The 16,843-nt window shown below is 46.9% G+C and overlaps 1 protein-coding gene across 1 annotated transcript in view; it reads left to right on the forward strand.

Annotated features, from left to right (window-relative positions):
* Nucleotides 1-16,843, forward strand: part of LOC147685096 (uncharacterized) — a 1,199,247-nt gene that overhangs the window by 375,156 nt on the left and 807,248 nt on the right. The window contains exon 12 of the mRNA XM_086940986.1: nt 6,757-6,843. Within this exon, the coding sequence (XP_086797112.1) occupies nt 6,757-6,843 (87 nt within the window). The remainder of the gene's footprint in view (nt 1-6,756; nt 6,844-16,843) is intronic.

Raw genomic sequence — 16,843 nt, forward strand, 5'->3', positions numbered from 1 at the left:
TTACTCCCAGGTTACCACCCTCTCCAGTGTGGAGCCTAAATATTGTTCTTACCAGGCTCATGGGACCCCCTTTTGAACCTTTACACAAATGTGAACTGCAATTCCTCACATGGAAAACAGCTTTTCTTGTGGCTATTACCTCTCTTAGGAGAGTTAGTGGAATTCAGGCTTTCACTATACAAGAACCATTTTTACAATTACACCGTAATAAAGTGGTTCTAAGAACTAATCCTAAATTTCTACCAAAAATCATTCCATTCCATTTAAACCAATCTGTAGAGTTACCGGTGTTTTTCCAAAACCCAGACTCTGTGGCAGAAAGAGCTCTATACACCCTAGACGTTAAAAGGGCTCTTCTCTATTACCTTGATAGAACCAAAGCATTCCGTAAAACAAAACAATTGTATGTAGCTTTCTCTCCACCACATAAAGGCAACCCCATATCTAAAGCGGGAGTTGCAAGGTGGATTGTCAAATGCATTCAAATATGCTATCATAAATAAATAAAAAACAAAGCGTATACTAACTATTCCTCCTAGGGCGCATTCCACGCGCAAACTAGGAGCCTCTATGGCTTTCTTAGGGAAGATTCCTTGGAAGACATATGTAAGGCAGCAACATGGTCTACAACACATACTTTCACTAAACACTACTGTGTTGATGTGCAAGCCAAGCAGCAACCTGTCGTAGGCCAAGCTGTCCTCAAAACTCTATTTCAAACTACTGCAACAGATACAGGCGACCACCGCTAGGGGAGATACTGCTATATAATCTATGCTCAGTGTGAGATCTTCAGCTTATATGCCCGAACGGAAAATGCTACTTACCAGTATGCATCTGTTCTTGGTATGTAGAGCTGCAGAGTCTCACACGCCCACCCAACTCCCCGGGACCTGTATCTGTTCCAGTTCCATCTTAATTAGATATACACACATGGATATCTCTTCTTTCTTTCTACTAACTCCATCATTTCCCATCATGGCGAAAAACAATCTAAGGATGGAGCCGATACCCATGCGCGCTGTCGTCCAAAGGGGGAGTCAGCTATCTCGTGACTACAAAGACTTCTTCCAAGACAACAACATGCAATCATCCGAGCCCAACACCAGGTGGCGATCTAATGCTAAGTGTACAACTCTGCAGCTCTACATGCCAAGAACAGATGCATACTGGTAACTAGCATTTTCCTTCTGCTATGTCCAATGCCATATCTGTACTGCTTATGGGTAATACAGAAATGTCATATTCCTGTGACTCCGCTCAGAACCAGAGCCCGGCTGGGTATGGCCCTGCCAGGCTGGATTAATTACCTTCTTCCCCAAGCTGTAGCATTAGAAGCCTAGCCCTTCACTGCAAGCATTCCCAAGGTCGAAGGTCTTCTCTCCAAGAGGGAGAGTTTGGGTGAAGCTGCAGGGCATCAATCAGCAGCTGCCACCCGGTGCCATGCACCAGGCCTGCTCCGGACCAGGGCCTTGAAGTCAGCAGGGGGTTAAGGGGGCTTTTCAGGGACCATGTGGCATGAGACCTCTCGACTATGCCATCTTGAAGTATCCCAGATGCCTATGCAGGAAGGAGGGATCAGGGGCAGAGAGGTGGTGTGTCACTGCAGGATAGGGCAGAAGTGCATTCCTGCCAGCCCCCTCTAATTTCTTTTACAAAAGTTGTGCACTGGAAGAGAAGCTTTCTTTGGGGTGTGGTCCTGCTGAGGAAGACGGGTGCTGGAGACTGGCACCATGGGCAGTTGGAAGGAGGAACCCCCTGAATGCCCCAAGACTCTGGGCTGCGCCTTTGAGGGATACAAGGAAGAGGAAGCCTGGGCCTCTGTGCAAGGAGAAGAGAGGCCCAGAAGGAGAGCCAGGTGAAAGTCTGGCGCAGGGAGCCAGTAAAGACCACTCCTTGCTGAGTTCACCCTCTTGAAGGCCAGAAGGGTGGCGAAAAGGGCTCCAGGTGGCTAGAGCTGGCCACCAGGAGTGAGAAGAGGCCAAAATTGTCGAAATTGTCCCCACGGGGCCGAGATATGCTCCCCAGAAGGTAGGCGACCTTTGATCTTTAATAGGACCGACAACGGATCATGTGGGGCTCCGCTGCCAGTCTCCTCCGATGTGCCTCCGGGTAGCGTCAGGTTCCGGGGGCTACCCTCAATAGAAGGTGATATCAGGGAGCCCAGCCAGGGCCCCGACGAAAAATAAAGTTGGGGAGTGCCATTGCCTCCCCGGCGATGAGGTTTCAGGGTCGGGGGACCCCATCTCCGGGCCCTGCAAAAGACGAAGTTGGGGAGCACCATTGAGCCCACTATAAGTGGTTTCAGGGGTCCTAAACCCCATCTCAGTCGCACTCCTCTGCAGCAAGAAGGAGGGGGGTAGTGCCATCGCACTTCCCTGAGGCCCGCACAATCGGCTACAGCATCCATGTGTGGACGGAGGAGTGGGCATACCAGAATGAAAGGCCGGCTCCCGCAGCAGCACGCGAGGGTGTTGGCCAGGCGGGGAGCTGGCGAGAGCAGCCGGGGGTGGGCGGAGAGGAGGAGGCAGAACACATTCTTTCCTAATGCTTTTAAAAAACATTTATATCACGGGCGCCAAACGCATTTACAATGCTATAGGTCACAATTTTCTTTACATTTTTTATAGCATGGCCCGAAAGCATTTGCAATGCAATCAGTCTTGCAATTGCGGGAGTTTATATTGCCATTGTAAATGACAATGACTTTTATTTATCTGTTTTAAAAACAACAAATAAATAAAAGCATTGTCATTTACAATGTCAGTAGCTCAAACTCTCGTAAATGTGACACCTATTGCATTGCAAATGCTTGTTAAATAGACACAGGGCCACATCTTTCTTTTAAAGACAAGGGAAGGCATTGTTTATTTTACATTATGATGTAGGGCTTGATAATGAGCAGTGCTGGAGTCAGGTTTTTGACCCAGAGCGCACAGAGCTAATGAACTGAAGCAGTGAGGTATTTCAATCTTAAATAACAATCCTTGTCAACTCAGTATGGGAGCATGAGAACAAAATGATGTTTCTGAATGCTTTTCTATTTGAGGAAATTGAGTTAACTTAATGATTAAGTTACCTTTTCATTTTAATTGTATCCCATTTCAAAGTGTTGCATATAAAACAGCAGGCCTCATGCTCCCAGTGGCCACTAGGCACTGTGCCATATTTATAACAGAAAGACCCTTTGATTCTTATCAAATGCGAAAAATTTTAAGTGGATAAGAATTTTCCTATGAAACATTGAGTCAATGTTTTTTTCCACTTTCAATTAAGCCAATTATGTCTTCATATTTTAGGACGCCTACTGCTTCACTTTACATTCCTGCTTTTTAAACAAATGGCTGTATTTTTCACTTATAAATATGGTACCGTGTTTACAGGCCACTGGGTGCAAAATGCCCGCTGTTTGTGAATGCGACACTTTGAAATGGGGGAAAATGTAAATGATGACTTCTGTGGAATCCGTAAAAACATAAAGTTAACTTTTCAGTTTACTTTTCTCCCATTTCAAAGTGCTGCATATACACACAACCAGCATCTTGCTCCCAGTGGCTGGTAGACACGGTTTCATATTGGTAAGTGGCAGAAATTTAAAGTGCAGAAAAATTTCCCATATTACATTATGAAAAAATAAATGTAGAACATTTTTCTGCACTTTAAATTTCTCACATTAAAACAAAAATGGTTGTATGTTTGAGTTATACATTTAACAATTCCACATATGGTGAAAGATATGTCCTGTGCCACAAGGACACATTACAAACTCTCATTATCCATAATCATACATCCCATTCATACGCACACATGTTCATACATCCTCAGAGAGCACATTCTCACTGAAATACATGGCAGCCCTGTCATAGTGCCCCTAGTCAAAGTATTTAGTTCAAACCATAGTCTTTCGCTCTATGAACATTAGGCTTAAATTCAGTGAACCTAGACGTGCGGGTGTCGGGTAACATTGCACGGGTGGCTTACCCTTGGAGTAGCTCACAATGATTTTTATTGATCAGAATTAGCTCTCACTATAGAAAAGGTTGAAGACCCCTGCCCTAGTCAAAGTATTGTGTTCCAACCATAGTTTTTGGCTCTATGGATATTAGGCCTAAATTCAGTGAAACTGGACGTGGAGGTGTCTGCTAATATTGCGCAGATGGCTTGGCCTTCAATAGCTCACAATAATTTTCACTGATCAGAAGTAGCTCTCACTACAGAAAACTCTGCATATTTCTCCAAGTCATGTGATAAGTGTACTGTCATGGATCTGAAGGCTCTCCAAGAGCTGGAGGTGAAGCTGTATGTCGCAGCACAAAAGACGAAGTTGCAGTTTGTTTGTAGGCCACTGTCCGAGTCGCAGGGCCAGACTCTTTCTCAATGCATCTCCCAAAACTGTTCAAATTCGGCCCTCACTCACATGTTGACTCCCGTATTGGACCTTAAACTGACATTGCCCCGACTGCTGTTGCACTATGAAATTACTAAAGCTAATTATCATGCAACCTAACTCTAACCCTTCAATTTCAATTCAAATCTTTATTCGATCTATGTACAAACAGAACATAAAAGTACAATATCATTGGTTAGGTCACAATAAATAATTTATATGAAACCAAAGACCTTTAAAAGATTAGATTTAAATCTTATTTAGCTTTTGTTAGTTAAAATCAAGATTGTCTGTACATTTTAATCCGTAAATACTAAAAATTCATAGCAGCGAGCCCATCGCCCTTCTCTTTCTCCAGCAAGCCCACAAGAGGGATGCTACCATAAAACAGATGTGGGGATTTGGAAGAACTTTTAAAAAATATAGTGCCACCCTGCATTGCAAAAAATGTTGATGCCTTAAGATTGGAAGGAGAAACCTCACTCTTTCAGTGTGATAAAGCCTACAAAACAATACTAAGTGTAGGTCAGACTGGGGAGAACAATTATCACATGGGCAGGGGCCTAAGTCTGCATGCTTATACCTCTTCTCTGGAAAGCCGAATATCAGGGGAATCCGATTCAGGCGAAAGCCCAACAGAACTCTAACCTTTATCTTTTTGGTTCTACTTCAGATCCTAAGCCAGGGTAGGGGGCACACTGAGATGTTGATGATGGTGATTGGAATGGAACTTGCTTACCGCTCTCTCATTATTCTGATAATGCCTTATACCTTGATTTACAGGATGCGAGGGAGCTTGATACCTGACGTGAGACAGAGCTTGACTTAACCACATAGGCACCAACAGAATAGAGTGCCTCTATTGCACATCCAATTTACAACACATAATTCAACATCATACCATAAATTTCAACAGCACACAACATAATTAAACTCCACTACATAACACTCCACAACACAAAATACCAATTATCATAATTACACTCCATTACACACAATCCCACTCCACATAATTGCAATACACTCAAAAACACATTATTACTATCCACATAATACAACTGCACACCATGCCACATAATGCCACACAATGAAACAACTAACAATTCCAATCCAACCCACATAATTACACTGCACGCCACATACATCAACTCCAATCCATAACATTTAGGTAAGAGACATTTAAATTTTCAACTCCAATAGCTTACACTCCTTTTTTTATACCCAAACACACAGATCTGAACCTTAGCTCCTACCTATTTCTTCTTTTTCGTCAAATAGGTAAAGCTACCACACAGTTCCACTCAAGCCAATTCAACTTCACACATTTGCAATCCACACCACAAACTCAACCCAAAAACACATAATACAACTCAACAACACAGTTATACAACACACCACATACATTTAATCCACACCACACAATTCTGCATCGTGCCACAAAATTCAACAGCACACCATATAATTAAACTACACTACATACCACTCCACAACACAAAACACCATTCACATAATTACACACCATAACACACAATCCCACTCCACATAATTCCAGTATAATCATTACCACATAGTTACTATCCATATAATTCCACAACACGCCATGCCACTAAATTTACACATTGCAAATCCAATCCACGTCATACCACACAATTCCATGCCACACGATTACACAACTAGCTAATCCAATCCACATAATTCAACTACTCACCATATACATGCATTCCATAAAACATATGTAAAAAACATTGCCATTTACAATGCCAATAGCTCTAACTCAAACAAATGCGAGATCAATTGCATATTTAATACTAGTTTGCATTTATAGATACTCTTACTTAAGGTGGTTACTAATTTTCGTATAAATCAGGACATTATATTCCCATCTTTTTCACTAAACCTCAGAGAGCAGCATAAACTGCATTACATACAATAGTTGTTAGAAGAGTAGTTATCTACTATATTCAAAAGACAAAAAAAATCGAAAGGCAATACCTTTTTTTACCACATAATGCCCAATCACTGATAGGGATGTAATGCACATTCACTTTCCTTGCTCTTGGCATAGCACATGTGCTGCCAGTGCTCAAGCAGCTGAGGCAGGAGCGTAAAGAGAGGGTGCCAGTCAACCGAGTAGGTTGACTGGTATGAAAAGACCCTCAGGCATGGTCCTGCATAGATAACCAGGCAGCCTTGGTTGTGTTATCATGGTAGTCCTGCCTATTTTGCCGTGGTAACTGAGAGAGTGGCTCTAATCTTACTCAGACCAGTGACTTGGGTAGCATAAAGACATGGATGACCAGAGAGAAGTTGTTATGAGCCAAAATATATGTTTCTGAAATGTTAAGACCCTACATTTCTCCTTGTTTAAGGTAATGAGTGGTTGCAGTTGAATCATGAGGCTTTTGAGGACTTTATTATGGACCCAGATATGCAGGACATCTGTGCCCCATCTGATGGTAAGATGTTTCCATTCAGTGATTACAGTACAACTTGGTGAAACCTTTTGATTGTGATCAGTATGCAATTAGTTACAGAATCTAGGTGGTGGATTATGAATGGGTATGATATAACTTATTACACAATGGAAACGTCCTTTGTTTTTAGAAGCATATCCTAACACACAGATTTTCATTTGACGTCTACAGTTAAAACAGTGGCTGTAAGGCTCGGAGTGCCAGTACCTAGCTTAATGTGTTAATTTTTATGCAAACTTGAAAAGTTGTCTCATAACTATTTTGTCCTTTTATATAGCAAATGTGGCAGATCGATTTGTTTCATGGAGCATAAACATTAGCTATTATCGAGGTATATGAAAAGTATAACTGTTGAGAAAGTCCTGTTGGGAGTCAAAATTGTGATGTACAGCATATATTCAGGTTTCTGTACTAGTTGATCAATAAGCTGAGTGTTAAAACCCCTTTCGGAGGGCCACAGGACACGCAGTGAATGCTGGGCCTAACCATCGTGGTTGAGGCCTTTTACTCCTTATGTCCAGGGGCCTTACCTACTATGGCTGCTGCACAACTGAGCCAAGTGCCCCTTCTGCACTTGACTCACAGTGGTAGCTGTGGTAGAGCAGTAAAGGCTCCCTCAGGGGTATGTAGATACAGGTCAGTGAACACAGCTCAAAGTACAAACAGTGCAAACAGTAAATCACTGTCCTGTTTAATACTCGCTTTTATAGAAAAATTTGAATTTTATTTCTAACTATGCACATGCAAAGGTATACCACATTCAGAATTATTAACACAAACCCCCTTGAGGTCGGGCCTCTACTAGTTGTCAGGCAAACCTCTGTCCGTCCCTCCTCTGTGTTTTGTGTTTGCTGTTATTTCCTATTCACTTGTGGCTGTATCCAGGGAAGGCAAACTATTAGGCCGTACTCAAGAGTTCGCTCTTTTACACCCGTTTGGGAATTAGTCGCATGTGTCTATGGAGCTGCTGCACTGTTAGCTGCTGGTCCCCCTTGGACCCCCAAGGCCCAGTTCCAGTATTACACGCTGTGGCGGTATGGCAATCTTCAGTGCTGCAGTGAGAGCCCACTCCTTGGTTGCTCACAAGTCAGGATCCTCTACGGTGAAGTCAGGCCATTCGCGACGTATGTGGCAGCACCCTCTGTCGAGCAGCGCTATCAGTTTGTTCAAGTGATTGGAGCTGCTCCTGCTCATCAAACACATTGGTAGTTTGCCTTCCCCTTAGCATAGGGATGGATTGTGTGATCCTCCGGCTCCCATCGTCCTCGGCGGAGTCCTGGCGATACTCAGGGAATCTGTCAGGTGCAGATCACAGCATGCGGGCCTGATTTGATGGTATCAGCAGTATTCCTTATTTCCGGGCAATGACCCAAACCCTAAGCCAAAGTGGTACAGACAGCCCCAACTGGCATATGGTATTGCCATGGTACAGTCTGGGCACACACTCTGCTTATGTGATTGCGCTCACTACTGCGGCTCCTCCTGACCTACGGGGTCACTGATTTGTCTGTCACAAGTCCTGCGCTCCTGGCCCAAAATCATTTAACCCTATGACCATTAGTGCCTCACTTGGGCAATATAGACCCTCTGAAGTGCAAGGCAAGGGAAATGTGGCAGCAACACAGGACAGGGTAGCACTTAGCACATCTTCAAGATTAGCTTCCCTGACCCCCAACAGGGCAGGGCATTCATGTACCACAAAGCCCCTGAGTCACTACAGGTAACACATGTATCCAACCACAAGCAAGGTACTCTCCCACCAATTCCAATTTTTCTGACTAATGTTCCTAAAGCCGATCCCCTCTGCCTTAGATACGAGAGCGGGGACGTCCTGAAAAATAAAGCCATAAATTGGCTGAGACATACCAGGGGGTGCAGATCCATAATAAGGGAGAATTTCATCTGTGCCAAGAGGTGCATCGTGGCTCACAGCCAAGTGGATGCAATTGAACTAACATTAACTTCCAACCAACTAGTGCACAATCTAATTGCCTTAGAAGCAAGATCTCAGTACTACGCACCAACAAAGATTAGGCCGAGGCTGACTGTCCCCACCGACCCAAATGTACGTTGGAGCAAAGCACCCCTGACTTCCCTGACCTCATCACTCTCACAGATTGATTGACTCATTCTTTTGCCTCCCAAGCCAGTACTGAATAGCTTTAGTATGGCCCCGACGATCTCCATAGCCCCTTTCCATCTGCACCCTGAGGGTTGTCCGGTTGAGCAAGAGCGGAGGAGTTGTTCCCCTGACCATTTCAACTTATCATTATCAGCGAATACTAGCTCTCAGGTCAGCGATCTAGATAGAAGGACTGACAGTGGAGTTGTGCCTATTTTGCAAGTGTTACCATCTCTCCAGGTCCGGGTAAAATCAGGTTCGAGGCATGTGGGCTGCTGAATTCATATCTGTGCATAGATCGCCGCCTAGTGTTGGGTCCGGATGATCGCACATTGTTGTCCTGGAAGAGTCTTCGAAGTATCACGAGATAGGTGGCTCCTCCCCTGGACTACAGTGCGCATGGGCATCGACTCCATCCTCAGATTGTTTTTTTCCGCCATTGGGTTCGGATGTATATTGGTTCCCTCTAGTCGGAATCGGGAAAAACTTTTCTTAAGACCAAAAAGTCTTTAGTTCCACGTCGGTATTGTCTTGCCTTCGGTGCCTAACTCTTCCAGCTCGGTTCCAAGCCGGATTCCATCACCCGCGTGCTTTCCACGCGGAGGGCCCAGTCGACGCCTCAGACCCTATCGACTGTTCATCATGGACCGAAGTCCGTTCAAAAGATGTCCCGTCTGCAACTCAAAGTATCCTCACATCGACGTCCACCCGGTGTGCAACAAGTGTCTGTCGCCGGACCATGATGAAGCCAGTTGCCTGGCTTGTTCCCGCTTCAGGTCCAAGAAGACGCTTAAGCGTCGACGCGCTGCGCGCCAGGAGGCCCAGCTCACTGCACCGGCGCCTGCGGACATTTTCGATGCCGGGGATGTCGAGGAAGAAGTTACCGGGGACATCGGTGACAACCTGTCGAATCCTGCGTCTGACGTCGACTACGACTACGATGCGGACGTAGAAATGTTCGAAGCTGAAGAAGTCATCGACGAGGTAGGGGACGACGACGGGGCCTTCGGGGCCATGGAGGATAGCTCGGACGAAGAGCGACCTCGCTCTGACACTGGGGTCGTACCAATTCATAAGGCTCATGTCGAGGGATCGCCACGAGGCCTTACCCAAGATCTTACGATGGGTTCTACGGCCCCGCCTTCGGGCTCGGCCACGGACATTGCTATTGAGCCGCACCCTGGAAAATCGAAACCGAAAGTGAAACCTACGGTCTCGACACAAGAAACAGCGCAGGTGCCTGCCTCGAAACCGAAAGTGCGCATTACTTTGGTCGGATCCAAGGCCTCGGAACCCTCGGTGCCGAAGAAGCAAAAGGGTGTTGTCGAGACGAAGGCTCAAGTCAAGGGCGTCGAGACGAAGTCTGCCGCGCCGAAGACTAAAGTCAAGGTGGTCGAGCCGATTAAGTCGGCGCCAAAGGCGGTCGACACCAACAAAGGACTCGGTGACCCGAAGAAAGGACTCGGCGACCCGAAGGTTCTCGAGACTCCGCGTCAACAGGACAAGGCCAAGAGCGGCGCACCCCGAGAGTCCACTCCTAGTGGGGCCTCGAAGGATCCCGTCGACTTGGCGCGCCCGTCCGCCGCGTTTACCAAGAAGGTGACGGACTCCCTACAGCACATCAGGGAGAAGGCCTCTGCGGTCGTACCAACAGATCCTCCACCTCCGAAGCCGGTCGAGAAACCTCACAAGGCGTCAACGCCCATTCACTTCACGTTGCCGCCGAAGGCTTTCACCCCTAAAGCAGTCGCCAGCGTCCCCGAGAAGGTGTCCTCGGTGCCGAAGGCGTCGACGGTGGTGTCCATCTTGAAGCATCGACAATCTTCGGTGGACGAACAACATGAACATTTTATTGATGCCGAAACGGGCAGACTTTCCCTCCACAAGCGGAAAATTGCCCCGGAACAACCAATGGAGTCCTACATGATTCCCCTAAAGAGAAAGAAGGACTCTGCTTCCACTCCTGTCCTTGTGGAACCAATTTCTCCACATACTCGTGATGTCTCGCCCACTTACTCTGATGTGGACGCTGGGGAGGGCGATGATGAGGATGAGTACAGCTATCCTGTCTATACAGACCCTGATGATACCATTGAACCCTGGGCAGCTGGTGCTGACCCAGGTGATCCTAATTCTGGACAAGACACTCCACTCTATTCTGTGAAGACATCTCCTACGGAGGATTCTGCAGCATTCAATGCCCTCATTGAACGGGCGGCTAAAAATCACAACGTCCAGCTCCATGCTGACCCTATTGACGTCTATTTCCTTTTTGATACCTTTTCAGTCTCGGAGAGGACTGTTAAAACTCTACCTATGTTAAAGGGTGTCTTAAAGCATGCTGGAGAGATCTTTAAAGAGCCTACCAGAGCAAGGGTGATAAACACTAGGATTGAGAAAAAGTATAAGCCAGCGCCTACTGATCTTACCTACATTAAAGGACAGTTGCCTCTGGACTCTCTTGTCGTCTCGAATGCCCGGAAGAGGGCTAATTCTCAGACAACGGGTGATGCTCCTCCCCCAGACAAGGAATCTAAGGTCTTTGAGGCATCAGGAAAGAGGGTGGCAGGACAAGCGGCCAACATCTGGCGCATTTCCAATACACAAGCGCTTCTAGCGAGGTATGACAGGGCACACTATGACACACTGGAGACCCTGTTGCAACACCTGCCAAATGAATACAAGGAGGCAGCTGAGATGCTTATTCAAGAGGGGAAGCTGATCTCTAATGCTTCAATTAAGTGTGCAATGGACGCGGCTGACACCGCAGCCAGGGCTGTCAACACTAGTGTTATGCTTTGACGACATGCCTGGCTGAGAATCTCCGGATTTAAGCCGGAGATACAGACCACCATCCTTAATCAAACAGTGAATCCAGATCACCTGTTTGGCCCAGAGGTTGACACCACCTTGGAAAAGATTAAGAAGGACACTGAAACTGCTAAGTCCATGGGTTCCTTACAGTCCCAGCAGTTCAGGGGTGGGTCTTTTCGTCGCTCAAGCACTAGAGGCGTTTCCAGAGGCCAGCTCTCCCAAACCACGCAGTACTATAAAGGCAACACACAGTCCACATACACCAACAAAAGTCGAGGTGGATATTGTGGAAACAGCGCCAAGGGCAGGGGTCGTGGAAACAACAACTCCAGATCCTCTGCCACCAGAAAACAGTGACGCCTTGTCACTGCCCCCCGACCACACAACACCGGTCGGGGGGAGACTTCAGCAGTTCCTGCCGGTCTGGAGAACCATCACCACAGACAGGTGGGTCAGACAACTTATACAGTACGATTATTATCTGGAGTTAACATCCACTCCACCCAACATACCCCCAAGATACCGTCCTATGTCTGCCGAGCTTTTGCACTTATTGCAGCAGGAGGTCATCGTCATGCTACAAAAAGGGGCGATAGATCTCGTGCCTGTGCAAGAAAGAGGCACAGGAGTCTACTCCCTGTACTTCTTAATACCAAAAAAGGATGGGTCCCTCAGGCCCATACTGGACCTCAGGCCCCTCAACCAGTACATCCTATCGGAGCACTTCCATATGCTGACCCTGCAGCAAGTGCTCCCGTTGCTCAGTCAGGGGGATTTTCTCGCAACTTTAGGCCTAAAAGATGCGTATTTTCATATTCCACTGCACCCGTCTCACAGAAAATACCTCCTGTTCACCATCCAAAACCAACACTACCAGTTCAAGGTTTTGCCTTTCGGAGTCACCACGGCACCCAGGGTGTTTACAAAGTGCCTGGCGACAGTGGCGGCGCCCCTAAGGAGACGGAACATTCACGTCTACCCTTATCTGGACGACTGGCTCATCCAGGCAAAGTCAGCCCAGCAGTGTGCCGCTTACGTGTCCCATACCATTCACCTCCTTCACGACCTGGGATTCTCACTAAATTACCCAAAGTCACACCTCCAGCCCGCCCACATACGGCAGTATCTGGGTGCGACGATAAACACTCTGGCAGCCACAGCACAGCCAAATTCAGTGAGGGTCAGCAGCATTCAATCGCTGACACAACGATTCAAACCCCAACACTCGCTTCCAGCGAGTGTGTTCATGCAGTTGATAGGCATGATGGCCTCCTGCATCTCCATAGTTCCGCACGCGAGACTACATATGTGTCCGCTTCAGGAGTGCCTAGCACGTCAGTGGACTCAGGCTCAAGGGCAGTTGAAAGACCTAGTGTTGGTGACCGGTCGGGCATACAACTCTCTGCATGGGTGGAATCCACTAAACCTTTGCAAGGGACGACCGTTCCAAGAGCCTGTGCCACAGATCATCCTGACAACGGACGCTTCTCTCCAGGGATGGGGAGCTCATGTACTCCATTACACTGTGCAGGTACTATGGACGCAACAGCAACGGAGGATGCACATCAATGTTCTACAACTGATGGCAATCTTCATGGCACTGAAGGCTTTCAAAGTACATCTGTGCAACAAGGTCGTGTTGATCCGGACGGACAACATGACTGCCATGTACTACATTCAGAAACAGGGAGGTACCCACTCTCCGCAGCTGTCTCATCTGGCTCAGAGCATGTGGAAGTGGGCCATTCAGAGGAACATCTTCCTCATGGCAGAACACCTCCCGGGCAAAGACAATCAGATGGCGGACCTGCTCAGCAGGTACAGCCACCAAATGCACGAGTGGGAGATACATCCATCAGTACTCCACCCGTACTTCCAAAAGTGGGGTCATCCAGAGATAGACCTGTTCGCCACAAGGGAGAACGCAAAATGCCAAAGCTTCGCCGCCAGGTTTCCACACCCACAGTCGCAGGGCAATGCGATATGGATGAACTGGTCAGGCAGATTTGTGTACGCTTTTCCCCCAGCACCTCTGATACCGCTGGTGGCACGCAAACTCAGGCAGCACTCCATGACTCTCATCCTGGTTGCCCCAACGTGGCTCTAGAACTGTCCTTGGTACCGCATCAAAGGCTACGCCTCAGACCCAGCCTTCTGACGCAGAGCCATGGCGACATTCAGCATCCAGATCCGCAACAGCTCAACCTGGCGATCTGGCTCCTGAGGTCTTAGAGTTTGGCTACCTAAACGTGCCTCCTGACTGCATGGACATCATCCGGGAGGCGAGAAAGCCCACCACAAGAGCATGCTATGCGGCGAAGTGGATGCGGTTTGTCATTTACTGTGCAGACCACAACATTAACCCGCTAGATGCATCTATTCAAAACATCATTTGTTATCTTTTCCATCTGTACAAATGTAATTTGGCCTATGCTTCCATTCGCATACATCTATCTGCAATGGCTGCTTATCTCCAAAACAGGCAGCACCTCTCACTTTTCAGGGTGCCTGCCATTAAAGCCTTTCTAGAAGGGCTCAAGCAAGTCATTCCTCCGCGGACTCCGCCAGCTGTGGAGTAGAACCTCAACGTGGTCCTCACCAGGCTGATGGGTCCCCCTTTTGAACCGCTGCATTCCTGCGAGATTCAATTCTTGACATGGAAAGTAGCTTTCCTTATAGCGATTACATCACTGCGACGAGTTAGTGAGCTCCAGACACTAACTATCCAAGAGCCATTTATTCAAATTCATTCCAACAGGGTGGTGCTTCGCACTAACCCTAAATTCCTTCCTAAAGTAGTATCTCAATTCCATATAAACCAAACTATTGAATTACCTGTGTTCTTCCAAAATCCTGAGTCATTGGCGGAGAGAATGCTCCACACCCTTGACGTCAAAAGGGCCCTGATGTATTACATTGATAGGACCAAGGATTTTAGGAAAACTAAACAACTCTTTGTTGCCTTTGCGCCACAACACAAAGGTAACCCCATTTCCAAAGCTGGTATAGATAGGTGGCTAGTTAAATGTATTCAGATCTGCTATCTGAAAGCCAAACGTACTCTCACCATTCCACCAAGGGCCCACTCCACCAGAAAGTTGGGGGCCTCCATGGCTTTCCTTGGAAATATTCCTTTGGAAGACATATGTAGAGCAGCCACATGGTCTACCACACACACATTTACGTAGCATTATTGTGTTGATGTGCACTCCAAACAGCAGGCAGCTGTAGGGCAGGCTGTTCTAAAAACACTTTTCAAAACTGCTGCAGCTGGCACGGGCGGCCGCCGTTAATGGATGGACTGCTATGTATTCTATGCACAGATATGAATTCAGCAGCCCACATGCCTCGAACCGAATATGCTACTTACCAGGATGCATCTGTTCTTGGCATGTAGGGTTGCTGACATTCATATCGCCCGCCCTCCTCCCCGGCGCCTGTAGCAGCTGCAGAATTCACACTTACTTCTAGCATGGTCATCATTCGCTTAGTTTCACTCCATCTTGGCCACAATGGCTAAAAACACACTGAGGATGGAGTTGATGCCCATGCGCACTGTAGTCCAGGGGAGGAGCCACCTATCTCGTGATACTTCGAAGACTCTTCCAGGACAACAATGTGCGATCATCCGGACTCAACACTAGGCGGCGATCTATGCACAGATATGAATGTCAGCAGCCCTACATGCCAAGAACAGATGCATACTGGTAAGTAGCATATTCGTTAATGGGGACACAATGAATATCCTCTCATGGAACCTGGCAGGTATTAGTCGAAAGTGTAACTTTCCACATTGGTTGGATCTGGTTTCTCAACAGGAAATATGTCTATTTCAGGACCCTGGTCCCAGACTCTCATACATATTCCTGGGTTTAAGTCCTTTTTGAAAACCAGCAGTATCTGCTAAAGCGGGTCAGGCTTCAGGGGGCCTACTTATCCTGGTAAATATTTCCTCTGAACTGCAAAATAAATGAGCTGGCTACCAATAACCCGGACATTTTGGGGATTAGGCTAGCCCAGGGGAATGGATTAACTGTTGATATGTACAATGTTTATGCCAGGAGCACTAGAGGTGGTAGCTCACCGACTCTCCTTGCCTTGGATAACCTATTGGGAGACAGGAATGTCTGATAATTGGTGGTGATTTTAATGTTACATTCGAACCTCTTGATTGGGTCGAGTCCCTTGGCGTGTCCGAAGAGGACAACGTTTGGAGGGTACCCTAGTTGAAAATACCCCCAATCAAAAAATGGTCCCATGCTGCGCTCCAACTGAACGCAATCTCCCTGGAATACAGGCTAAGGGCTACCAATGGACAAACCAGTTCCAACAGAAGTGGTGCGATGACTTTTATAGGAACAAAGGGGTCAAGTCGGAACAACTATATATTAGTGGATCTGACTCTGTGGTATCAAGTCCAGGACATGTTTATACACCAGGCCTGCGACAGTGATCACAACTCCCTACACTTATCTATTAGCCATCTATGGGGGAGTATTCGGCAGTACTCTACTGCCCCACTATGCACAAGGTAGTTCAGTGCCACAAATGATCAGCGTTGGCTTAAATGGCCCATGGTCCTGGCTGACGAACTTAAAATGCAAAAGATCAATGAAGTTCTAGTCGAGCATTTAGCGACATTAGAACCAGCAAGTAGCGACTCTAACTCTTTGAACACCTGTAGTGCCCTTCACGGAGCATTCTTCAAGCAATTGGCTACCTTCTTTTACATCCCCTTTTCAAAGACCAGATCCTTCCAGGGTAGCCTCCTTGGAGCAAATCTGTGGTACAATATAGACTGTGTGCTTTCTAGAGCAAGATTGGCCACAGCTATTAAAAATAGAGACCAAGTAAGCATCTGTGACTGCAGAAGGGCCTAATAACAGGTACAGGGCATTGCCAAAAAGCTATGGGAAGAGCTAGAGGAGGCTATTGGTCATCCTGACCCTCGACAATTCTAGCTGTTAGTGGCCAAGACACATTTTGAATGCAACCCTCCCCTAGCCAACAACATTATATCATTAGAATGGTACAATCATTTTAATG

Source organism: Lissotriton vulgaris, chromosome 10 (assembly GCF_964263255.1).
Source record: "Lissotriton vulgaris chromosome 10, aLisVul1.2, whole genome shotgun sequence".
In the NCBI taxonomy this organism is placed as follows: Eukaryota; Metazoa; Chordata; class Amphibia; order Caudata; family Salamandridae; genus Lissotriton; species Lissotriton vulgaris.